We start from the raw sequence: 26,013 nt of genomic DNA on the forward strand, positions 1-26,013 counted from the left end.
TCATGGAGTGAGGTATTGGGGAGCTAGTAAGAATTTAATTTGGCTTTTATACTACTCTGAACAAGTTGACCACTTGCACCACACACCACTTCCACTCTCATTGTTACCACTCTCATTGTTATTATCACTAATCGTAATGACTCAATAAGCTGCACCATTCAGTATAATGTCAACTATATTAGCTTTACTGGACAGACAACACATGTTTCGACCTTGTACAAAAGGTCTTCTTCAGGGGAAATTGTCAATATATCAAATGTCTGCAAAAACAGAGATAACCACATCATCCGGGTGTACCTGACCCAATGTTCAATGAATCTCTAATTATAGGTGCAACTATGTGTACCTGCTGGAAGACCTGTCTTCCTGAACTAAATATCCACAATATTAATTACAGGGTTATATCCCAAATCAAAGATGACAGTTATGCACGGCTGGTTAAGACCGGCACCTTCTAGGCTGAAAAGTGTCTGTTTTGTTGGAGAAGGAAGCTACCATGTGTTGCACTCATATACGTGTTGGGGTGTAAGTATTTTGCGTTTGAGTGCATTTGGCCGCCTCATTACACTTCTTGAACATTTCTGCTGACATGCATTTTGATTTGTAACTTCAAGTGTGATTATATTTATTTCTCCACCAGCGAGTCTCCTGAATGTCCCAGGAGTTACTTTTACAGGCATTTGTTTTTGTTATGGTTTAAAAGAAAATAAACCTTTCACAATCCATAAATAAACATTGCAAACCAAACAATTCATATAACCATGTTTCCCACATTATACATTTTCCAATAAACAAATCCACAATGATTCAGCTGACAACACAGAATATTTATACACAAATCTCGAAAACCATTGAACCCCTTTGGCCCATCTATATTTGCAATCGGTATGTAAATGTTTAATTTTCTCTTTTTGATCGGAATCATCAAACAATCTACAGGTTTCATTTTCTTTAGGTATCTAAAACGTAGCTCCCTGAATTTCTCTCTCGGGTATTTGATTCAGTCTAAAGTGGATATAAATCAAGCTACGCTTAGGGCATGGGAACATGTTAAGATATGATGCTAAAGTGTCTCTTCGTCTTATAACCTGAGAATATTCTTTATAAAGAGAGTAAGTATTACATTGCATCTCCATAATACCCCAACCGCACTCATACAATGCAGTCAGAATCCATTTCCTCTCATAGGTACTGCCTGTTCTTTTCAAGTTGGAAAGTCCTTCATTTCAACATTTCAGAGAAGCTTTGAAACCAGTTATGTTCCTTAAGAGGATCTTGGGTTCCAGTACACCTAGCACCTTCTCGATTACCAAGTGTTGAGATCCTCCAGTGGTGTCTGTGGGAGAAGAATCATTAGTTACGAACAGGGGCTGGAATAGGTTGGAAAATGTTGTCAGAGACATCTCAGAAGGTGGCGAAAAGGATATGGGTCTGTTATAATGATACCTCAATAGCAGTCATACCAAGGTAGGGTTGTGAAGGGATGGTCGCCTTGTCAGTAATTAGATGATGATCTATCCATTATTGTTTAGAGGATGTGATGTTGACCACTGAAGTATCCAGTGTTAAGGCTGTATCCAGTCCAGTGACATGACAGTGTGTGGGACCCATAATCGATTGGGTAGGCCATAGGTTCAAAGATTCTTGCTGATGTCTTCTTAATGGCTCGTCTACCAAGAGCTTAAAGTCCCCTGCCATGATTTGTTTGTTAGATGAGCCCATGGTTGCGGTTAAGGATGTCTAGTCACTCTAGGAGCCACGTTCAGTGGCCAGGAGGGTGGTATGCCTGGAGAATATGGATTGCCATTTTTACATTGAGGTTGCAGTTTTCCAGTAAGTTCTCAGACAACTGATAGGTGTTTGTTGCTTAGTAGGAGCCTTTACAAAACCCATGGAATGAGAGTGCAAGTCCTCTGTCTGTTTTTGTTGAGCCTGTACCACCACACAATTTTGCATCCCTAAGAAAACATGGAGTCCAGAACTGTGGGGAAGTATGTGGTTTTAAGCCTTGAGAATCTTATGAATATTCAAAGTATCTTTGCTTGCTGATTGTGTGCTTAGTAGGCAACAGAAAGTGAATGTATTGATTTTAATGAGGTTTCTTGAATTCTTGTCCAATGTTAGGAGTAGGAACTGGGCTGGGTGTTTGTATTGTTGCCCCTGATTTCCTGTCCTAACCTGGGCCAGGGAGCGCTCCACACCGACACCAAGGTGGATTTTATATAGATCCCAAAAGGGACCCTTCTTACAGCTGCGCGAACACTAATCCCCTTCCTCAAATTCCCCTGACGAGAGTACCAACTAAATGGTCATCTGCTCTGTCAGCCCACCCTTCCTAGGAGAAGTCTTGGGTACCTAAAGGGTGAGACTGCCCATATGTGTGGGGGCTCACCCACATTGTCTAGCTGTTCGCCCAGGCTGCCCCTGCAAGGCAGCCCAGCACCTATGTACTCCAGCTCTTCACCTCAAGCGGACCGACTGGGGGCCTAGTTCGGGTTGACGAGTTCAGGCCTCCCCCCTCACACTGTCCGAGCTGGGCAGATCATTTTCAGCTATGGCAAAAAAACATTATTTCTCCTCTTTGGGAAATTTCCGTAGGTGATGTCGCTATGAGGATACCCCCAGGCCCTCAAGGGCCTAGCCTATCTCAGCAATGCCACCAATGTAGCCCTTGAATTCCAATCCTAACTAGGGGCGGGAGTGCTCCGTCCTTGCCCAGGTCAGGGACAGCTCCCATTGGAACTGCCACCACCATCCCCACCCCCAGGCCCAGCAGATAGGGAGGGGTGCTGCACCTGTAAAATGTACTTGCTGATGGCAGTATATGGGCTACACCCTGAGTTCTTACCATACTAACTGGACACAGACAACAAGGTACATTCTATAGAGATCCCAAACGGGACCCCCCTTAATTTATAAAAAACACTTGCACTCTAATCCCCTTCCTAAAATTCTCTGTATGTGAGCACCATCTACATGAAGATCCGTTCCATCAGCCCTCCCCTTCCTTGGAGGAGTCTAAGGGACCCATAGGGTGAGACTGCTGCAACAGACATCCTACCCAATTCATGGTACCACCCACTGAAGTATGAATGCAGAGGATGGCCTCCATGGGTGGTCCCACCTCGCTAGGCAGCCTCAGGCAGGCCGCAGCTTCCTTCCACCACCTCACACCAAGGTACCTTCCCTCTACTTCCTTATATATACACTGCACATAACCTACTTAACATTAACTACTTAACATTTCTACTAAAAGCCTTCCCCCACACTACATATTCCTTCATTACATTCCTAAACTAAAAATTACCTATTATAACTTTAAACATATTAACTTTAAACATAAATATACAATTGACAAACACAACATGTAAGCAACATATTTTATATTATGTTACAATGGGGGGGGGGGGGCTACTGCAGTAATTCACCCCCTTCCCAGTAACTTCCATGGGTCTGTCTCTGGTGGATGGATGGAGGCCTATCCCCTGATGGTAAATGGGGCCTGGCCCACTTCTTTTTTCCTGGGTGACCCCCATCCACCACGTGGGCCCACCCTCATCACCATGTGGCCAGTGATGTTTTTATGTCTTTGGGCAGTGCCCTGCCCACGTGAGGGTCTGTCCATTACTGCTGCAACCTGTGACACTGGTAAAATCTTCAGGGTGGGCCACAAAGGCAGCAGGGTCTACCCACAAATCACTGCCATGCCCATGGCCACATTCAAATTCATATGGATGGCCCCAGTGGTGTGGGGGCCTCCTGTGTCACTGCTGTGCCCTGCGCTGCAATATTTACTTCAGGTGGCGCCCCTGTTGGTGTGACTCACTGCCGCACCCCAGGCACCATCTTTGGGTCCAGCAGCGTCCCAATAGCCATACGGACGCCGCCCTGGTCACCACTGCACCACTGCCATCTCCTCCTCATAACCCGCCCTCTCTGCACTGTGTCTCAGAGATGCACGGGCCAGGCTGCCGGGGCTTCACCTGGGCTGCCTCGCCGCCACAGCCCGGAGCTTCTCTCCAACCGCGCTGCCACAACAAGGCATCCCTAGACTTACAGCGTCCTGTTGTTCACCAGGGCTGCCCTGCGAGGCTTCCTGCTCTTCATCTCCCAGGCTGCCTGGCTTGCGTGGCCCAGGAGCGCTTTCAGAAAGGGACCGCCTCGCCGGCCACGATGGACTGAATGGACTAGTTCAGAAGGAAATGAAACACTCACACACATCAACATTAAATACAGTATTTTTTATTTAACCATGTTGTCCGTGTCTTTCATTCTAGTTTTTCCCTTAGGGGAAAAGTATGCAGCCCTTTCTAGGCAGGCCCTTTTGGCCCACCAGCTACAGTATGGTCATAGACTTTGAAGTGTGACATAAGGGTTTGGTTAAAGGGGGTGGTAGTTTCCTAAACATGGATATACAAGCGTTGAGAACATCCAGGTTTGGGAGGGTGGGGATCCCGACTCTGGGACAGAGTACGCTCCCCCTCAGCTGGTGGTGGTGGTGGTTCTTCCCGGTGACACAGGATATGTAATCAGTCTCTCCTAGTTACTCCTAAGAGAGGTTGTGCTGTTGGTTGGGTGCTGCCAGGTTTCCAGGTCCTTTGATTCCACAGTGTGTGGAACTGGATCATGAGGGTGTGCGTGAACCATGGTGGTCCTACTTATGCATATATTGAGGGTGAGCGTTCATTCTTTGGGGGATTGAGAGGGATTCACAGGCTATGCCCCAGTTGAAGTGATTCTCTGAGGGAGGTTGTGTAGTAGGCAGGAAGGGCAGCAAGCCATTATACAGACTGAAGAAGAGTAGGCCAGATACCTTTCTGATGGACCTTGTGCAAAGATACAGGTCGACTAGTGGGAGCTGCTCTTTTTAGGTCACGTGATGAAGGTAGGCAATATTTAAAGGTGCTGGCACATAGTAAGGAGACCTCATAGGTCAGTCATTGAGGGATCTGGTGGGCATGTTGCAAGTGGTAAGTACTGAGTAGGGCTTGGTGAGTAGAGATCCGGTTGTGGGTGCCAGCTGAAGTGGAATTTCATCCGTATTCGCGTAGCTCCTACAGCTCCCTCATCTTATGACATCATGACTTCATCTCTTCAGATTTCAGCTGGCAGTTGGGTTGCAAAGTGCGGTTGAGGCCTTTGCAAAGCACAATTGGTTACTGGTGTTGCAGGTTATTCACATTACAACAAACATAAAACAAATGGACGTAGGAACAAGACAGATAACCTTTCACAGGGCAAAAGCAGGAACATTAGAGGTCATCAGTAGCTCTGGGTCCGAAGTTCTAGCCATGAAATATACATGCGATAGAGTGGAGTGTAAGAGTCATTGGGGGACGGGGAGGTTATTAGGTTTATGTACACAGGCATGTCTCACCTACATCTCCTGGGCATGGGGCAATATATTCACATTCATTTTGAACCTTCTCATGAGGGATCATGAGGGAAAGACAAGGTGTGATAAGGTGTGAGGGCAGGTACTGCTGCTGGGAAGTATCAGATGCTCATGGGAGGGACTCAGAGTGTGAAAATCGGGGGTCAGGTTAGAAGGACGAAAAATAAAATTGGGTGTGGTGGTGCTGCCCAGCCAAATTAGAGAGGGAGTGGTTGGAGAAAGAGGGTACGAAGGGATGCAGGGGGTGCTTCTTACCTGAAGCAGAGGGCCAGCAGAGGGTGACAGAGGGTGCAATAGAGTTTGTGAGGGTGGAGGCTGCTGGCTATCAGGTCCAGGGGGTGTGATGTGGTACATGTGGTGTAGGGGTGCTGCGTAGCATCATCAGTAGTGGAGGGGAGGAAGACGGCGGGTGCCATAGGGGGTGGGGGGGATTCACAGCTGTAGGGAATGGGCACACGAGGGAGATAGAGGGTGGGATGTGGGGATGATGGCAGAGGGACACAATTTGCAAAAATAACTCAGTGGTCATGGGAGGGAGACAGATAGTGCCCTAGGGTGGGGCGGGGGGCAGCAAGGCTAATGCATCAGGGATGAGAGAAAGATAGGGCTATGGTGATGGGGGGAAAAGGCACATGGTGTGATGGGCAGGTGGTGCTGGCCAATACTACTGGAGGTCAGGAGACAATAGGTGCAATGGTGAGCAGTGAGATCATTTGCAAGGGCAGGCGGTGCATGGGGTTGACCCTGCAGTACAGGCACATCTCACTGCCTGCTTTATGCCATGGTCTGGTGACTGGCATTAAAGACAGAGAGGGCAAGTCACTGGGTGGCATTCAACAGGTGACATACTTTGCCAGCTGTCCTTCACCAGTCACCCACGCACAACCACCCCATTCCCTCCCTTCAGATGAAAAGGGCTGGTTACATTGGTTGTGAGACTCCTCCGGCTGCCGCAGTGATGGGAGCAGGGTGGTGTGGCTCCCAGTGGCTAAGCGTTTTTCTGCCCTTGACAGAGAGAACAGCCCCGGCTCTACTGGTATTGGTGGAGTGGGAGAAAAGTGGAAGAATACAAAGTGGAGTGTCTCCTGGGTGGCATGGCGATTTCATCCTTCTGGGTTTGCCTGGCCAAGTCACGTGGACCTTGAGGTACAACCCAGCTGCTCTGGCTCGCACAGGTGCTGATGGGAGCAGCGTGGTGCCGCTACGGGTGGCTGGGAGTTCCTCTGGACCTAAGCAGCTCAAGAGTCCCGCGCTTTGCTGGCCTTGCACATTGGGCACAGAGGTGGAAAAATGGTGATTTGGGAACTAAACGATAGTAGGATGTTACGTAAAGACAAAATAAATGTAAACTGTGGCCACATACCATTATTTTTCAAGCTATAGCAAACCTCTGAGGATAAAAAGAAACAGAACCTTTCCTTAGGGGTTACCCATGGCAGAGACGAGGCAGAAGAGACAGGGAAAACCCATTATGAGAAGGACTATATTTTGGGTGAAATTGATCATGTGCCCCATGCTAGAAGGTACCTTGGGACGCAGTGATGGTGCTCCCTGAGATTGGAAAGGTACCCCGGGAAATGATAATGTGGTATGTTAGCCTGAGAACCAAGTCCCTGAGATGGAAGATGCACCCAGCGAGACAGTGAGTGTGCCGGGCTGTTTCCTGTAAACCTAATAAGGCTCCATGCGCGACTACGAATATTTCTGTGAACCTGGCATATGCCGCGTGGAACAGAAAACATGCCGCTTGAAACTACAAATGCACCACATTAAACTATGAACCTGTTCTGAAAATGAGAATTTGCTTTATGAGACTCTGCATGTTCCCTACTTCAATTCTGAGGATATCACTATGTGGGGGTGGTGAGGGGGCAAGGTTTGCTAGCGGACTGCCGGCCCAAAGACAGGTGGTCAAAATGCATTGGAAAAGGGATTAAGTCTCTTTGCCATTGCCAAGGTGGCAATCGGGATTGATGAACCAGCAGCAAGGGCAACGGGATGCGAGGGGGTGTACAAACTTTAGCGGGTTGTAAAGGGGTGTGGATTCTTGAGGGGACAGAGGCAAGGCTGAAGGGGTGAGGGGGAAGGGTGCGAGGGTGGCAAGGGCCAAAAAGAAGATGGGGGACACCCGGGGGGTGTGTGCAGGTGGCTCTGAGAAAGTGGTTGGTCACTGGTGGGTTCATACATGATTGGGTGGCCACTCTTATCGGGTGCTAATGTGCCTTTTGAGATTAGATCTGCCAAGGCTATGAATGCCCGCTGTGAGGGAGTGAATGTGCCCTATGAGAATGAAAATAAGCTACAAGAGACCAAGGGCCAAAGGGATTCATGTCTAAGACTTGTGGATCAGCAAACATGTTGGTATTTGTGTTTGCATTTATTTGAAGAACAGGGGTGCTAGTTTCAATCAGAAATGACTTACAATAACACATTTACAGATGGCAAAGGCATTCCCCGGAAGGGAGTCTGTACCATTGCAAAGATATGAGAACAAGTGTTGGACCAATTTATGAGGGCGTGAGCCAAGTGGATAATAGACCAGTGACAAAACAAAAACAAACCACAAATATAAGAAGCAGATGACTTACAAAGATAACATTAAACTAAGTGGCAAGTGCTTCAAACTAACATGAGTAGTGTACAAATACACAAAATGACAAAATTACATGGCACTGGAGTGAATGGTGGTGTTAGGTAGGGGGTGGGGAGAGGGCAGTGGGAGCACCCTCTTTGGCAAGTAAGTAAAGTTTTAGCTGAACTTTGAAGAAACCCACAGTCTGACTGGTTATGATTGCGACGGGTAGCAAGTTCCAATGGAGCTTGGCAAGTAAGGAGAAAGAGCGGATGTGAGTGGAAGACCGGGGGTCGGAGGGCGTGGGCCAGTGAGGCGAGAGCACAGTGGAGGGAACAAGATGGAGAACAGACATAGATACTATCAGACAGGCAATGAGGAGCAGGAACAGACACAGATACTATCAGACAGGCAATGAGGAACAGGAACAGACAAAGATACTATCAGACAGGCAATGAGGAGCAAGACCATTCATAGCTTTGTAGACTAGAAGGAAGCGGCTGTGCATAGAGAGTCAGACAGCATAGCATAGGGAGATAGCAGTGGGGGAGCATCTGGGTAGGTTATACAGACTGTGGGTAGCATCTGGGTAAGTTTTAGAGAGTGTGGGTAGTGAAGTTAAATACTTTGTTGAGAGTTAGGAAGGAGTACAGAGAAATGCCATGGAGTAGGCATGAGCAGTAGTTGATTTTACTGAACGCGTGGGTGAGATTAGAGTTTTTGTAGAGTGGCGAGTAAGAAATGGACACATTTTCTGAATGTTGAGAGGGTTAATGCAAGCAGCAGAAGCAGTGATAGTGATGAATGGTTGCAGTCAGAGGTCGCAAAAAAAGGGTAAGGCTTGTGTTGGAAGCCGGCAGAAAGATGACTTCCGTTTTGAAGAGTTTGGCATGAGATGCTGAAGAGCCATACAGTGACGGACCACAGTGAAAGTACACTTTTATCGCTATTTTCACCAACTTGCTGGATTGTCTTTGATTTAGCAGGCATAGTTGGAGAACACTCTTCCAGGTCCAGTTTTCAAATCCGCTTGGATTTGCACCAGCATGAATTTTCATGCTGGTGGAAAAAAAATGGATTACCATGGAATCCACATCGATCCACAAAATGGTAAAAGCAGGTGCAGTCCATAGAAATCCATTGTAAAAGGCTCACAATCGTTAATTGTGAAAAACATTTACACTTTTCAACCAATGTAGTGGAAAAGTGAAGAGTAAAGAAGTATTTGTGTATGTTTTACTGCCAACTTATCACCTAAGTGGTGGAAAAGCAGAAAATTGGATGGAGAGGACCTTTTTGCACAAAAGTGCAAACAGAACAGGCCCCCTCTGTGCAATTAACACTTGCACAAAGAGGAGCAAGACCTCGGAAGAAGGCTGTGAAACTGATCATGTGCTCTGAATGCTAAACATGGGCCCTCTGAGGAAATGAAGGAATCCGTGAAGGCTGATCATCCCTCTGTGAGATTGTGAGCTTGCCCTGTTATGACATTCTATAAATGTGTCTTGTGATGCTGACAATGTGCCCAGTGAAATGGAGGTTGATGTTTGAAGGCTTTTAATTCATGCTTGGGCTTTACAGAGTTTCAAGTTTACAGTGAACGTGCATGTTCATATCCGTTGTTGATAGTCCCTCTCTGAGACATTTCCAGCAGCCCAACAGGAAACCTCCTCAACACAAAAGCAATACCACCTGGAATTAGCACATCCGCTAATATCGCATGCCCCTAATTTATTTATTTTATTGGGCATTTGTAAGGCGCATATACATCAAGGAAATTGTGTTTCAAAGTGCCCACAGGGCAAAGGGAAGGGAACAAGGGAAACATAAGACAATGGAATATGCCAAATAGTGAAAAAGACTAAGGCTTTGTGTCCTGACCACGTTTCATGATGTGCGATCAGGCTGATTGCTGACCTATGGGGCTGTCTGTATGGGAACAGATTGGTTCCGGGTTTTTGAGTCTCTCTGTATGACAGGAAGACGTTTTGCACATCGTGATAAGATTTTAATGCATTATGTTGTGCATTCCATGAGAACTTGCATGTATTAAAATAAATAATATATTCATTAAAGATATGCCATCTGGGAGTTGTGATTAAAGTGTCGGTTCATAGAGAAGTATAGACGTTACACTGTTGTCAACCTATGAGGCATATGAAATAACCAGGGGTTGTGCGCCAAGGAAATATACCTTAAATGTATATACACGATGATATGACAAAAGGGTTGATTGTTTAGTTAAGGAAATTCAATATGTTGATTGTCATGCAAAATGTAATCTGATTTGACTTAATTTTGAAATTTTTGAATGACTTGATTGTAAATTATTCTAATTTAGAAATTGCTAGACTGGTGATAGTATGTGCAAACAGTTGGTTGGTGGGCTAATATTTCTTATGTTTTTTTTTTATATCCTATTGTTTTTTACTACTTTTTACACTATTGCCAAGCTCATTGGTGATTCGTCCACTTGTGTTTGTTGGCAGGTTGCACCCGTTCTCCCATGCCCAAGTTGGTTTTGGGTCTGTTTTTTATACATTTGTCATTTAATTTCTTTTTTTACTATTTGGCTGATCTGCAAAACATGCCTTCCTTGAAAACAACAAAAAGGAACAACTTGAATGTTTTTTTCATGGAATGTAAATGGTCTAAACAATCCTGTAAAACGTTGAACGGTATTGTCTTGTTTGAAATCAATGTCTTGTGATATTGCCATGCTTCTGGAAACCTATCTTGTAGAGGATGAAGCTATTAAATTTAGGCGTGGGTGGGTGGGTCAAACATACTTCTTGAATAATACAGCAAACAAGAGAGGGGTTTCTCTATTGTTTAGAAGGATTTTTCCTACACAGGTCCTTTCAAACAAATCAGATGCAGAAGATAGAATTGTATCGGTGAAGGTTAAAATCCAGGACACCAAATCTCTTTTATGCTGTGTGTGTGTGTCCCTGGTACTGCAGACCTCCTTTTTTCATGAACTGGCACAACACATTCAAGACAGCCAGGTGAACTCTGTTTGCATAGGGAGTGGCTTCAATCTTGGAATGGACCTGATGCAGGCAGGCATCCAAATGATAGGGATTACAGTTTTTACTCCGCAATCCATGATGTATATTCAAGACTTGATTACTTTCTTACTTCAGGCCGTATGACCCAAAGCTGTTATGACTCACAGATTGGTCTGATTGGGATAACAGACCACGCACCAGTGTCGATGCGCATCTCACCAAATTATACATTGGTTAAAACATTCATGTGGAGGATGAATATTTCAGTCTTACATAATGAACAAACATTGGAAGAGATCATAACGGAAATTGATAACTTTTATTGACATAAACAAGACAAGTGAGGTCTCTATTTTCTCCTTCTTGGAAGCGCTGAAATGTTATATACGAGGATACCTGATATATAAGACCAGCCGATACAGGAAAGAGAAGGAGAAAGAGATAACGAGGTTCACTGCGGAGGCAAAGCTTCTCGAGCATCGCTATGTGACAACAAAGACCAAGAAGTACGAGCAAAACTGAGAAAGATGAAATATGAATTGAAAAAGATAATCTCAGACAGAGAAGACTATGCATTGTTCAGGAGCAACATCAATTAATTTGAAAAAGGAGAAAAAGCAGGGAGATTACTTGCATACAGGTCGAAGATGGAGGAAAGCGCAAGGACAATTGCAGCAGTGAGGGATAGCAACGATAGACTGCTCTTATTGCACAAAGACATTAATATTAGATTCAATGAATTTTATGAACACTTATACAAGTCCAAAACAAAGTACGAACCAGGATCAATTGCAAGCTTTTTAAGTCATATCCCAATTCCCAAACTATCAGAATACCTCGTAACTACGTTAGAAGCCGTGATCTCTGTAGAGGACATCGAGTTTGCAATCTCAGGACTAAATGGCAACAAAACGCCTGGAGTAGATGGTCTCCCGGTTGAGTTCTACCAGATATTGCCAGAAAGTGGTCTTAAACTGCTGCGCGATGTGTATTCCGCTTCATTCCAGAAGGGAATCTTACCTACCTCCTTGAGACATGTACTAGTTACAGTTTTGTTGAAGAAGGATTAGTCACCAAAGAGGTGTGAAAGTTGCAGACCAATTGGTCTAATTAACACTGATTGTAAACTGTTAGCTAAAATAATGGGCAAGAGATTGGAGAAGGTTGTACACACATTGATACACAAGAATCAAGTTGGTTTTGTATCTGGAAGATCTGTGGCAGACAATTTGCAGAGGTTACTTTTGACCATTAATGAAGGAAGAAGGATGGAGGCGCCGGTGGCAGCTATCTCCCTTCATGCTGAGAAGGACTTCGATATGATTGAATGGCTGTACTTGTTTGAAAGCCTGAAGGCAATGGGATTTGGACCAACATTTTTGGGATGGGTGAGACTGCTGTATGCAAATCCAACTTCAAGTGTACTCACTAATGGATTACCCTCTGAGTCATTTGAACTGAAAAGAGGGATGAGGCAGGGTTGCCCTCTTTCGCCGTTATTGATTATCTTAGTAATGGAACCACTGGCGATCATGCTGAGGGCCAACGGAAATATAAGGGGAATTGGAAGTGTTGAAAGCTCTGGCAAGCTCTGGCTTTATGCAGCCGATTTGTTGGTGGTTGTGCGTGACCCTGATTTAGGAAAGCCCTATCTGATGGAGGACATCCAAAGGTTCCTCAAAGTTTCTGGATACAAGATCAATTGGTGCAAGTCTGAGACTCTCCCGATCACCGGTCATGTATGCGTCATATGTTTGTCAACATGGAATATATTTGGTGTGCAGAACGGATAAAGTACTTAGGAATTTGGATCAGCTCAGAAGTTGAAACATTGCCCAAAATTAAATTAGACGGCCTAATATCAAGACTAAGAGTGACATTGATCGATAGTCACTCCTGAAACTCTTGGTTTGTGCAAAGTTAATTGTATTCAGATGAACATGGCACCAAGAGTAAATTATATCCTTTCCATGCTCCCACTTAAAACATCCAAACAAACATTTAAGGAGCTTGACACACTAATGCAGAAGTTTCTGTGGGATGGCAAGCATCATAGACTTGCATTGAGGAAGATGCAACTACCATCGAATCAGGGTGGAATGAATTTACCAAACTTTTTTAAATACCACTTAGCATTCACAATGAGACATTTGTGTCATTTGGTGGAGCCTGAGCCAGACATGTGGACTAAGTTCAAATCCAGCCCAGTGTTTCAACTGGAACCCCGAGCATTGTTATCTACGAGGTCCAAGAGATTATGCCAGCTGAGCCCTCTTACTGTCTTTGTGCATGAATGCTAGCGCTCCTTTTCCAAGCACATTAATTGTGACCCATTTCTTTTCCCTGAGGCATCCATCTGGCTAAATCCTTCAATAACCAAACAAGGGAAAGTGCTGTTCTGGCCATCCTGGCACCTGGGAGGAATCTGATACATCAAAGACCTGCTTGAGAATGGAGCTTGGATTACATTTGCAAAGTTGCAGAGGAAGTTTAATTTGAACGATTGCAGCTATGCCAAATATAGGCAACTAAGAGGTCTAATTTCTGCAAAGCTTGAGTCAACACCACACAACTATGAGCAAAGTGAGGCTTGGTTAACGCTGGAACTCTGTGCCAGAGCAAGTCACCCTGTGGCCATTATGTACAATGTTCTGGCATCCAAACGAGAGGGGGCCTCAGATCTTGCAAGTGTCTTGACTGACAAACTAGGCGAAGAAATCAGTCCTGAATGTTGAGATACTTTTTTAGGACATATCGTTCACCAGAAAGAATGTTCAGACAAGGTCTCTCTGGCAATGATCTATGCTGGAAGTTTAATCGGTCTATAGGCACTTCAAGTCACTTGCTTTGGTCTTGTGCTTTGGTCTTGTGCAAAAAACAGATATTTCTGGCAGGGTGTGTAGGAGAGGGTAGACTTAGCGTTGCAGGGTTCTATTCCGAGAAATGATTCACTTCCGATTCTCGGGGATGTCACCCAATGATATGATATGATATAATATGGCATTTGTAACGTGCCTATACACAAGTGTTTCAAGGCGCGACGAGGCAGGGAGGGGGGGACAAAGGGAGACAGACAACGATCCTACTAGGCCAGGTGTCATTCAGATCGCGCAAGTGCAAGGTTAAGGGGACGGGAAAAGTGCAAGGGGGAAAGGGAGGGGGGAAAGTGCAGTACACGGTTAGTAACGAACAAGATAAATAATAAGGGCCAGCTTTTGGCAAGTGCAAGATATGTGCAGACAAGTGCTGGGCAGAGGGGCTGTAGCGATCCAGAGACAGTCCCGCAGTGCAGGGGTTGCCGGGAAGGCAGTGCAGGGGAGAGTGGCTGGGCCAAGGACCGAGATTGGTGAGTGGGCCAGATTGCTGATTTAGTACAATTTCAGTGATTTAGCAGGGGAGAGAGGGAGAGAAAGCAGAAGCAAAGAGGAGGGTTTTGAGGCACTTCCGGAACCGGAGATGGTTCTCCTCAAATTTTAGGGAGGCAGGAAGGCTGTTCCAGAGGGAAGCCCCTGCAGCAGAGAGAGATCTCCCACCAACTCGTTGCTTAGAGAAGCGGCTGACCCTGAGGGAGTTGGAGGCGGATGAGTGAAGTGCACGTGAAGGAAGATATTTAGGAAGGGAGAGTTGAAGGTATTTTGGCCCCAGGCCCCAGAAGGCCTTGTGGACAATGCAGAGGGTTTTGAACTTAATCCTCGCAGCCACAGGGAGCCAGTGTAGCGATTTCAGTCTTGGAGAGATGCGGGGCTTGAGGCCAAGGACAAGTCTCGCAGTCCTGTTATGGATGAGTTGCAGAGGGCGGAGAGTAGAGGCAGGCAGCTTTAGGTAGAGGCTGTTACAGTAGTCCAGATTCGAGAGAACCAGGGCTCTGGAGACAGTGAGCTTCTGGGGGAAGGAGAGGAAAGGAAGGATACCTCTGAGAATGTGCAGCAGGTAGTGTGACTTCTTAGAAACGTCAGAAAGGTGAGGCGAGAAGGAGAGAGTGGAGTCGAAGATGACCTCAAGGTTTTTAGCCTTGCAGGTAGGAGCAGGAAGAGGGCCAAGAGAGGCCGGCCAGAGAGCTGCAGGGAAGGAGGGAGTGGGTGTGCCGATGAGTAGAATCTCGGTCTTACTGGCATTAAGGCAGAGGCCGTTGGCGGCACACCATTCCTGGATAGCAGAAAGACAGTCAGAGATGAGGGAAGGAGAAGAGGAGCTGGGTATCATCAGCATAGCACTGAAAGTAGGGGCAGAGAGCAGCGATGCGTTGGGCAAGAAGTGCCAGGTACTGGTTGAACAGCTAGGGAGAGAGGTTAGAACCCTGGGGGACACCAGAGGTAGAGAAAAAGATGTCAGACAGGAAAGACCCCAGTTGGACCTGGGAGGGTCCATTTGAAAGGAAAGAGGTCAGCCAAGCCAGAGCCTGACCAGTGATACCCAGGTTATCACGGAGACGGTTGAGCAGGATGGTATGGTTGACAGTATCAAAGGCAGAAGAGAGATCAAGCAAGATGAGAACACAAGGAATGTTAGAGTCAAGGTTCGAGAGCAGGTCCTCACGGATGTTCAGGAGAGCAGCTTCCGTGCTTCTGGCAGCTCTGAAGCCAGACTGGTGGTCATGAAGGCTACCAACAGATTCAGCATGGAGATTAAGCTGGGAGATGGCAAGTTTCTCCAGGAGCTTGCCCAAGGAGTGATAGAGATAGGGCGATAGTTAGCTGGGCAGGACGGGTCGGAGGAGGGTTTCTTAAGAAGGGGGTGCACAAGGGAGTGCATGAGAGGGGATGGGAAGACTCCAGAGGCGAAGGAGTGATTACAGAAGTCAGCAAGGGCAGGAGCCAAGGAGTCAATGTGGTCCTTAATAGTTTTGGAGGAGCAGGGGTGGACCTGTGTTGACGAGACTTTCATAGATCGGACTTGTCTTGAAACCTCATCAACAGAAAAAAGGGGAAAGGCAGAGAAGGAGAGAGGAGGGGTGGCTGCAGAAGGGCCAGAGGACGGGCAGGGAATAGAGGGAGGGGGGGGGGGTGTGATGGGAGGAGAGTGAGGACAGGATGTCATGAGTTTTTGAAATGAAGTGAGAGGCCAGTGCCGTACAGAGGGCCTGAGAGGGGACAGGAGAGGTAGAGACTGCAGCAGGGTTGGCCAGCTCATTGCAGATTTTAAAGAGTTCATGCGAATTGTTAGATGCTGCAGTGATGCAGGCTTGGATAAGGGCTCTCTTTTTGGTGAGAACGGAGAGCCGGTAATGCCTTTGGAGCAGGCGACAGGCCAGTTTGTCAGAGGATGAACATGAAGCACGCCATTTCCTCTCTGACACCCTGCACTTGCGTTTGAGGGTGACGAGATCCGAGTCAAACCAGGAGTTACATTTGGCTTTGGGCTTCAGGCGGATTGTCATGACAGGGGCAAGGATATCAAGAGTATCAGATATAGCAGAATAAAGAGTGGAGAGGGCTGTGTCAGGGTGGGTGTCAGCCGAAAGGGGAAGAGGGGGCGAGAAGGTGGCAGCGAAAGCCTCAACTGACACACGCTTCATGGGTCGGATGACCGAGAAGGAGGATGGCAGTGATGATGGTGGCTTTGCCTGTGGGGTAGGGAGGGTGAGGTGGGAGGAGAGGAGAAAGTGATCACTCCAGGAGAGAGGAGTGGAGAGAGGGACAGAGAGGGGAAGGTCAGAAGAGATCAGGGCATCAATTGCAAGACCTTTCATTTCCTAAGAAATTGTGGGTGTTAAGAGACTGCATGCTTGTGAAAAAAAGGATTTTATCTGCATGGAAATCCCACATCAGCTTCACCATTGATGATTTGGCAGAGAAACTACTGACTGTTTCCATGTATGAGAAGGCGATTTATAAATACAGAGGAGAATCTCACAAATTCAATTATCTCTGGGGCCTTTTCCTGGATTGTTATGGTTAAACTAAATGTTTCTTTTCTTTCTGCCTCATGAAATATGTATATTCTGAAAGTTTCCTGAAATGTATTGTTAATTATTTGGCTATGTTGATGTTTTTAAAATAATATCTTGTCTGATGGGTAGAGAGTATGATATTGATACAATTTGATATGTTCTTTTTTCTTTTCTTTTTCTCTTCAACTTTGAGACCAATACGATTTCCAACATGTATAGAATACTCAACAATGTGTGCTTAGTTATATTATTGATATGTTATGTTTGTATTACTTTTGTACGTGCATGTGAAGGTATTGGTGTTAAATAAAATAAAACGTAAACATTTTTTTAAAAAAAACAAATAGAGAAAAAGAGGTACTACGGGGCCTTGTGAACATTTGGATCTGCAAGTACAGAGAGAGAGAGAAGGGATAGGGGAAAGGGATAGTAACATCAAACTCGACACAAGCCCATAAGGGTTTAACATTATCGACTTTACGTGGAACCAATAATGGTTGTTAATTGAACATTTTGAAGATGATAGTTCCAAGTAAAGCACGGGACAATAAAAGAGAAAAGGACAATTTAACACCCTTATGACTGCCAATGCAGATAATACTAGCATATAGTGTCTAATTGCGGGGTGAAAGAATGTGAGAGTTCACAATAAATGCATTTTTTATTATTTTTATTAGTAAGAGGGTGTATGCATGCGTGACAGCTTTAACAAGAACTGAGTGATGCCATAAAAACTGAAAGATAGAGTCTAAGGCATTATCAGTTCAAACCAGCCTAAAGTTGCATGTGGTCTTAATGGACCAACTACAAAAACATTGCAGAAAAGTGTACCCTTTTCTGTAAAAGACTGGCACCAATAGTAAAGAAAATGGCCTTTACAGTGTGTTATTCACTGGTTCTGTGTGGCGGGACAGTGTTGTCCACTTTTTTCATGTTATCACTTTGTTCATAGAGATAGCACACAGAATTAGGGGAGGTCTTGCATAGGTTGGGAGGTATTGCGTCAAAGAAACGAATGCCAAATCAATGAGGCCGAAAACACTTGGTTGACGCCGTACCCGGACCGGCAGCGCCTTGGTGGATGGCGGAATTACCGCCCCATTCCAAGGTTGGCGGGGCGGTAATTCCCCATTCACCAAGGCTCTTCCCCATTCCCAAATGAGCCCCCATAGGGCTCAATGGGAATGGGGAAGATGCAAATAACGGTGACCGTTCATTACGGTCACCGTTATTGGCTTGGAGGCCCCTTTGCGCCCTCGACTTTAACACCTGCTCAAAGCAGGCGTTAAGGGCGAGGGCGCAAAGGGAACTCGGAGTATGGCGGTAAGGGATCACCGCCACCGGTCTCGTTACCGGTGGCCGCTATCCCTTACCGCCATACTCGGAATGAGGCCCAATGTATTTAATTGAATTTCTGCTGTTTTTCGTACTTTTTTTAAAATAAATTGATGGGGGTTGGGTTATGGAATGAATTCAGGTGGTGGAATACGAGGGATCTGTACGGAGTCTCCACCTCACATTTAAAAATGAAAGTGCAAAAAACTCATTTAGTTCCTTTGAAATTTGATTAAAAAACGTGGTCTTTTCAGCCTGTTTTTTTTTCGTTATTATAACGTAGATCCGAGGTGGGAAATGTGAGATACATCACCATTCAAATGTGAACAGCTCACCAACAAATTCCACGACACACTTTTTATTATTCATTATGAGCCGTAAGGGAATTGAACCAAGAATCCCGGTCCGAAGTTACGCAAGATTGTGTGCAGTATCCTTTGGAAAACTACAGCAACCTTGGCCTCCTGCCAATAGGAACGCAACCTTTGGTATAAGTCTGTAATACACAGGTTGGCAGTGTGGCTGAGCAGCCAGGCTTATCTCAAGAGGGGTCAATGTGAGCAGTAGGGTTGCAACACAGAGTTTCACAATGACAGATATTCAAATAAACACTTAGACTCAAGGTTTCTTGATTAAACAATTATTAATTATTTCAACAGTCAGTTATACAAGCCTTCTTCAGAAGGGAGCAAAACATGTAACAGTTATAATATACTTCAAAACACACTCTGTTTCTCTAAATCAGATAATACCCATTGGGGATGGCACACAGACACTTCAGGTGACTTAAATAGCTAGGAAACTGTGGACATTGATTTATCACGGGCACATTTAGAGCAATACTGAGTTAGGTGCAAAGGGAATAAAACGAAGGTTAACAAATAATTAATAAAAAGGTAAGTACTTTTTTAAGCCTTCCAATGTCAAGTAAATGCAACCCTTTCCTGAGGAAAGGTAAAGGCACAGAGTCAGAGGTAAAAGGAGTCACTCACCGAGCCGGGACAGCCAATGTTAGTTGAGCAACGTCTAGGGGGGCTGGAGATCCTCTTTGCAGGTAAGTAAAAGTCTTGCACAAGGGTTTTTAGAAATATTTGTAGAAATAAGATTCACTTGAAGGGCCACAAGCTGGGAGGCTTTTAAGAGGCAAAGCTGTAAGCAAATCTGCAAGGTTAACCAAGACAAGTCTCAACTGAGAACAAGTAAGGCTACACTACAAGAGGTAAGTCCTCTTAACATTACTGTACCTTTGGTTAGAAGAAATGGTTCCAGCTGGCTTCTGTTCCTGTACAGCTCTGCAGATCCTTTTGTTCCTGGGCCTCAGTTAAGGTCAGCGGCAGCAATGGGCAAACTTCAATTCAGCAGCACTCCGCGGTTTCAGCTCCTCTCGTCTGACAGAAAACAACAACATCGCGGTTGTCGGATACCACTTCAGACTTTCCTCACATCTGGGGTCCAGCACTCTGTTGAGGTGGCTCAGGCTTGGTCAGTCCGGCTTCAGGGAAGTCCGGAGGATCTTCCTGGTGCTCGGGTCCGATTTAAAAGCGATCCACTCAATTTGGTGTTCCTCTCCCTGGCACTTCGGTTCCATCAGCAGAAGCAGTGGAATTACAGCCAGCTCTCAGAGGATGTCCAAATGTGTTCACTTTGGGGTTAATTTGTCCCACCAACCCTAAGGGAGAAGTCGTCCTTGCAGGGCTTCTCTAGTCGATACAAATTTGGAGCTTCAGCACAGCAGCGGGCTCTACCGGGCAAACCAAAGGTCCAGGAGTTGCAGCAGGCATCTCTTCCAAGTCCTTATTCGGATTCCTTCATCCAGTGGTCGACTCTGCCTTCCAAGCCAAAAAGCCTTGCCTTTTATGCAGATTTCTCCCATTAATTCCAGCCTAGCTGTCAATCACACAGCAGGGTGGCTGTCCTGCGAGGACAGCCAGCCGGCCAACCACCTTTGGGTGCATTCCTGTAACCAAGGGGAGTAAGCACAGGGAGCTTCGGGCACCTCCCTCACTTCCTGCCCCTGCCAGACATACTGGAGCCAGAGGCGGGCTTCACTTGTGAATCCCGCCAAAGGCAAAAGGAAGAAAGGGACCAAACCTAGTTTGGCGCACAGAGTAAATCTCAAGAAGGACCACTCCAACAAGAATTGGCAAAAAAAGAATACTGGGGACATTTTGACAAAATGGGCACCCATGGGTGCCTTACTGCAGCTACGAACGCATCCCGCGGTAAAAACGCACAATGGTAGTAGAAAGTAAACCACTGCCATCAGCCATTAATTGTAGAAAGGGTAACATAAAAATGTTACATGAGAAACTAGACAAAAGGGATACTAAGTAACCATTCCGGCACCCAATGGTAAGATAGTGTGTGCTGGGTCTAGAAAGTTACAAAATGTAAGTAAAGTCAATTTCACTTCACTGCTCTTGGTAACAGTAGTTTCACCTTATTATTGGGAAAGTATTATTATTAAGTATTTAAACCTTTGGGAAATCTAAGAGACTTCCCTGTGCCACTGCACTGAAGGTGCTGTGTGACACAATGTAAAGATGATGCCTATGGAGCTTGTCAGACTCCAAAGTCAAAAGAACACAGAAAACACATAGAATTAAAAGTACAAAGTCCCAAAGTTCAGCAAAAGAGCTGGGGGTCTCTAAGGTGGGAGAAATTAAACACTAAAATGAAAATTCTCCCTAACAGTTCGCCAGTGGTGAACTACCATGTAGTGACCACTGTCCCAAGAACCTGAAATTGTGGCAAAGCGGCCATTGACATCCCCTGCGTGCCACTGTGCCCTGTGGCACTGTGATTGGGCATCCTGAAACTGAGCGTTTTCCTTGTGAGAGCAAGAGTGTGTTTCAAAGACTTAGAAGGAGCCCTGGGAGGCTGAGCATGTGCTCTGCTGAGAGACTAAGAAGGCACCGTTCTCCAAGACTGACAATGACCCTCCGGGGGCTGAATTCTCCCTGGCATGAGCCTGAGAACATGCCCTGAAAGACTGGCAATTTACCCCCTCTCCTACCTCCGCCGCGCCTGCATGGCTCCTACTGTGAGACTGAGAAATTGCCCCATGAGACTGATAATGGGCTGTGTAACAATGATCATTTGTCCTACTGTGAGATTTGAGAAAGTGATCTGTGGCACTTCAAAATGGCCCTGTGAGAATCAGGATGTGGCCTAACTGTGAGGCTGAGAAGGTGCCCAAAAGGACTAGGATTGTGCCCAATAAGACTCCAAATCTGCCCAGTGATACTAAGAATGTGCCCTGTAGATAGAAACGTTGCCTGGCAGGGAAACAAGGGATGACATTCCGTAGAGAAGAATGCATATAGCATCACCCACAGACACAACTGACCACCAAAGAGTAGAGATTACACAGGATGTGTCCTCCCAATGGCGATGACAATATGAGACTGGGCACTACCACTGACAATCGGAAAACGTTCCCTGTCACTGAAAATGTTCTCTACCTGGTTGCAACTGTTCTCAGTGACCATGAGAATGAAGCTATAGTGATTCATTTCAAAAGCCATAATGAGTGGTGATGACCCGCCGTCCAAGTTAATAGGCCTGAGTGCAGTGATGGCGGCAGGTCATTACGACCTAGTGCGGCCTCTCAAACTCATCATTATAGCTATTAGCACCTTAGCACAATCTCCGGCGCTAAGAGATGTTTTCTTGAGTGCAATCATGGGCCACGGAAAGCATGCAACTCGTCTGTGCTCTAAAAAAAACCTACAATTAAGATGGCTGCCATGCAAAGGGCTGCCAGGGCTCCAGCTGGAGCCCTTGATCCATTTTCCTGGCAGTGGACAAGGAGGAGCAGAAGTAGAGGGGGCGTAGGGGAGAAGGGAGCAATGGTTGCTGCAGGGAGCAGATAAGTGTGGCTCTGTTGGTGTATGTTAAATGGGTGATAGGTGTGGGCAGAGGCAGTCAGTGGGCAAGATACACAGGCTGCTGTAAGCTGTCAGCGTGCAAGGAGCACAGTTTACATGGCGAGCTGAAGCCAATGTTTCAAGCAATCTGATATCTGATTATTTTTTACACCCACTCTGGGTGCTAATGTGACACGTCAGTGATAGAATGTGCCCTGTGGGACTGAAGATGGTGCCCTATAGGACTGGGCATGTGGCCCGTTGGAATGAGACTGTGCCCTGTGATATGGTTTGATCAGGTAGCCTTTGGAGCGGGAAACCTTCTCTGGGAAAGTGAGTATTTTCCCTGTTCAGCAGAGAAGGCCCACTTCTAGGCTGACAACGTTGAATGTGAGACAGAGAATGTTCGCAGGACATCTGGGGAGCAGAAGCACTAGGACCCCCTTTTAATCTTCTAACTTGTCCCTTAAGGGTAGCTCCCCTGTCTTATCATGGACATTCCACATCACGCAACCCTGGTACAGCAAGACTGCCTGGAGCCGCACAATAACACACAGCACAATGACAGATTTCTACATTTCAAAATCAGTGTCCAGAATTATTACTCGCTGATTTTGGAACCGGTTTCCTGTTGCTAAACTGACAGCTCATCATTGAACGCTTCCCATCATGTAACCCCGCGCCCTGCAAGTTCCTCTGCAGATACAACTATATGCAATGCAAAATGATGAATCTGGCATTTCGAAAATAATCAGTATCCTGAGCTGTCTCTCTGTTATCTCTTGTAAATAAACTTCATTCTCTGGTGTTTCAGAGGCACAGTAACTGAACATGCATGCAAAGGCAGCTGGCGCCTACGGAGCTGCCACCAGCCTTGCGTTGTCCATGTAGATTGGCAACTGGCCATGCCTCGCCATGCTGAGTGCAACAGTGAATCACCTTTCTTGCATTCTTCTGTATGGCTCTTCCGCAGCCAGAGCTGGAACCCGAACATCTACCAACCTAGACAAAGTGAGGAGTTTGCGGCCTGCTTGCGATGTTCATCATGGGGGCTGTTGCTGACTCGCTCATATATCCTCACTGCCAGTCCACCAGCTTCTTCAGCTGGCCTTCTGTCCAACAAAACGCAACACACCACCCAGGAGCAACTCATGAACGACCAGATCATTGCGATTCCGAGCCATCTGCAGGACAGGTGTCATGGTCTTCATGCTCTTGCCCCAATCACTTTCACCTCTCTTGGGTACTTCTTGGTGAACTGTAGTCCTTTCTCATGTGGGGAACTGTCTCCTCTGCTGGAAAAGGCTGGTGTGGTTCATTCGTTTAGACAAGGCACAGTCCTCCTCTGAGTGAGGCCTCAGGTGGTGAACACCTCGGTTGATGTTAAAGCTCCCCAAAAGGTTGCAGTCGATGTGCCCCTCTAAGGCATTGCTCTTAACCTACCCAGAGCCATCCACTGGTGGGAGGAATTGCTGCCCCTCACCCAGAAGCCAAAGGGTGGCTCTGCCCCAGCCCTATTGGCCTGGTGACTCACATGTTCAACCTTCTGTGTGGTCAGGCTCAGCACCACCATTGAGTGGTAGATCCAGTCCACATTAGGAGTATTACAACCCAAGCAATTTTTTGCCAAACCAAGCAACACTGAAAGATGGCATCCCCGATGCTAAGGGAGCTTGTACGCATATTATAACCTCGGGTACTGGTATAAGTCTGTACAAAGGACCAATATACTGCCCCATCTAGAGAGGAGTCTCTAAAACCAATATTCTCACCGCTGATCCTGAGAAGCAAAGCCAGGATATAAAAGATGGGAGAATATTTGTCTATGTAGTCTCATTTATGGCGTCAGGGATGTGGCGGTGGACATTCTCACCCCCAGAACTTGCTGCAGGAAAGAAGGCTGGAAAATCAGTCTGAAAGGCATACAGTGTTCCTAGTAGGACTTTGGGCTAGAAGTTGGTTGTTTGAAGGAGTCAGTTGCTGTTCTGAGCGTTTCCAGCTAAAGGCGATTCCGACCTCTGCTGATAAGTGGTCTGGTTGACCCCACTCTGCCTTTCTTCCTCATAGTATCCCCTCTTCATCATGGCAGTGAGGTACAGGAAGAGGCTCTGGAAGAGAAAGCAAACGGCCGAAGATAAGGAAGGGGAGTAGAAGAGGAGAGTGAGTGGTGACGGGGAGAGAAAAGCAACAGAGGTCAGGAGGGAGACGAGAGTCATAAGGGAAAAAAAGATGAGCAAATGAAGGGAGAGGTATAGTACAAGAAGGGGGAGCAGAGGAATGAAGAGAACATTTGGAAATGAGAGAGATGGGGTGTGTACAGGGTAATGAAATGAAGTGGAGACAGGGAAAGAGGTACAGGAAATTCAGAAGAAAGAAAGGGAAAGGAATGGGGGAGAGAGATGAGTATAAGTAGGAAAGCCAGATTGAGACAGCGATTATTATTATTATTATTATTATTATTATTATTATTAATGTATTTATTGAGCACAGACCTAGCTTCGAGAAGCAATGGAGCTCTTTACAATCATAGAGAGATAAACATGGTGAGGGGAGCAGAGAAGCGGGGAGATAACAATTGTGGACGGGGAAGGTGGGCAATTTGACAGCAAGGCAATTTGACAGCAAGGCATCTGAAATGAACCAGGGGAGGGAACTGTGGGGACCAGGTCACCCAGTCTCAGGTCGGTTTGGGTGTGAAGGTTGTGAGGACCTAGGTGTCAGGGAGGAGCCATTTCCAGAAGAGGAAGGTCTTGAGCTTCTTCCTGAACTTTAGAAGTGAGGGGGTGAGTGTGATGTTGACGGAGAGGTGATTGTAGAGTCTTGGGGCACAGACATAGAAGGCATGTCTTCTGGTTCTTTCCATATTACACCAGCAGAGTTCAACTCTGAACATGCCCTTACTACTGGTGGATCATAGCCTTCCAGAGATTGGGGACTTCTGGGTAATAGCCTTGTAGATGATGCAAGAGGACTTGAAGGTAATGCAGGATTGCAGGATGAGACCGTGCAGTTCGATGAGGGTTCTTTCCATACTAATTAAATAGGGTCAGGGTGATCCGGTCCAATTTGCAGATTCCTATGATGAGTCGTGCTGCATCATGCAGGACACATCTCAGGGAAGCCCGGGTAGTCACAGGAAGGCCTTTCAAAAGGGTATTACCACCATCCAGGTGGGAGAGGACCAAGCGTGAACAACAGATCTGAAGTTGTTTTCTGGGATGAAGGGCTTGATTTTCCACAGGAGAGAAAGTTGGTTACACGCTGTTTGTTTCTTCCTTGCTATGTGCTGTTTGAAGGTGAGGGGTCTGTCAATATTGAACCCAAGGAACTTGGCACAGGAGGCCAGCTGGGGTGTGATTCACTAGAGGTGCATAGCAGAAAGCCAGGTCTAGGTATCAGGGTGTTCAGGATGAAGGGCTTGATTTTCCTCAGGAGAGAAAGTTCGTAACAAGCTGTTTGTGTCTTCCTTGCTATGTGCTGTTTGATGCAGAGGTGTCTGTCAATATTGAAACCAAGGGACTTAGAACAGGGAACCGGCTGGGGTGTGATGCCCTCGAGGTGCATAGCAGAAAGCCAGGTCTGGGTGTCAGGGTGTTCAGTGTTGTTGGTCAGGAGTAGGAATCCAGTCTTGGAGGGGTTGAGCTTCAGGTAAGTACTGGACATCCACAAATGGATCAATGAGAGGCGGGCCTTCAGTCTATAGACATCTTCGATGGAGGATATCTTGAGGTAGAGTTGCATGCCATCTGCATATTGGTGAATGTTGTGTGGCGCGAGGAGGGTTCCAAGTAGTTCTATGAAAAGATTGAAGATAACGGGGAAGAGGATGGATCCTTGCCAGACTTCACAGATGATGGGTAGAGTTGGTTATCTGGAGTAATCCATTTGTACAAACTGGTGATGATTAACAAGGTACAATTTGAACCAGCTGAGGACGATCC

At 46.2% G+C, this 26,013-nt stretch overlaps 1 protein-coding gene across 3 annotated transcripts in view; it reads right to left on the reverse strand.

The window, feature by feature from the left end:
• Positions 1–164: 164 nt before the first annotated feature.
• Positions 165–26,013, reverse strand: part of LOC138566675 (neuroglobin-like) — a 370,623-nt gene continuing 344,774 nt past the window's right edge. For all 3 annotated transcript variants that reach the window (XM_069644241.1, XM_069644243.1, XM_069644242.1), the window contains one exon: positions 165–24,180. In XM_069644241.1, coding sequence (XP_069500342.1) covers positions 24,046–24,180 — 135 coding nt within the window. In that variant the 3' untranslated portion in view covers positions 165–24,045. The remainder of the gene's footprint in view (positions 24,181–26,013) is intronic.

This window comes from Ambystoma mexicanum, chromosome 2p (genome assembly GCF_040938575.1).
Source record: "Ambystoma mexicanum isolate Mex_15411 chromosome 2p, UKY_AmexF1_1, whole genome shotgun sequence".
In the NCBI taxonomy this organism is placed as follows: Eukaryota; Metazoa; Chordata; class Amphibia; order Caudata; family Ambystomatidae; genus Ambystoma; species Ambystoma mexicanum.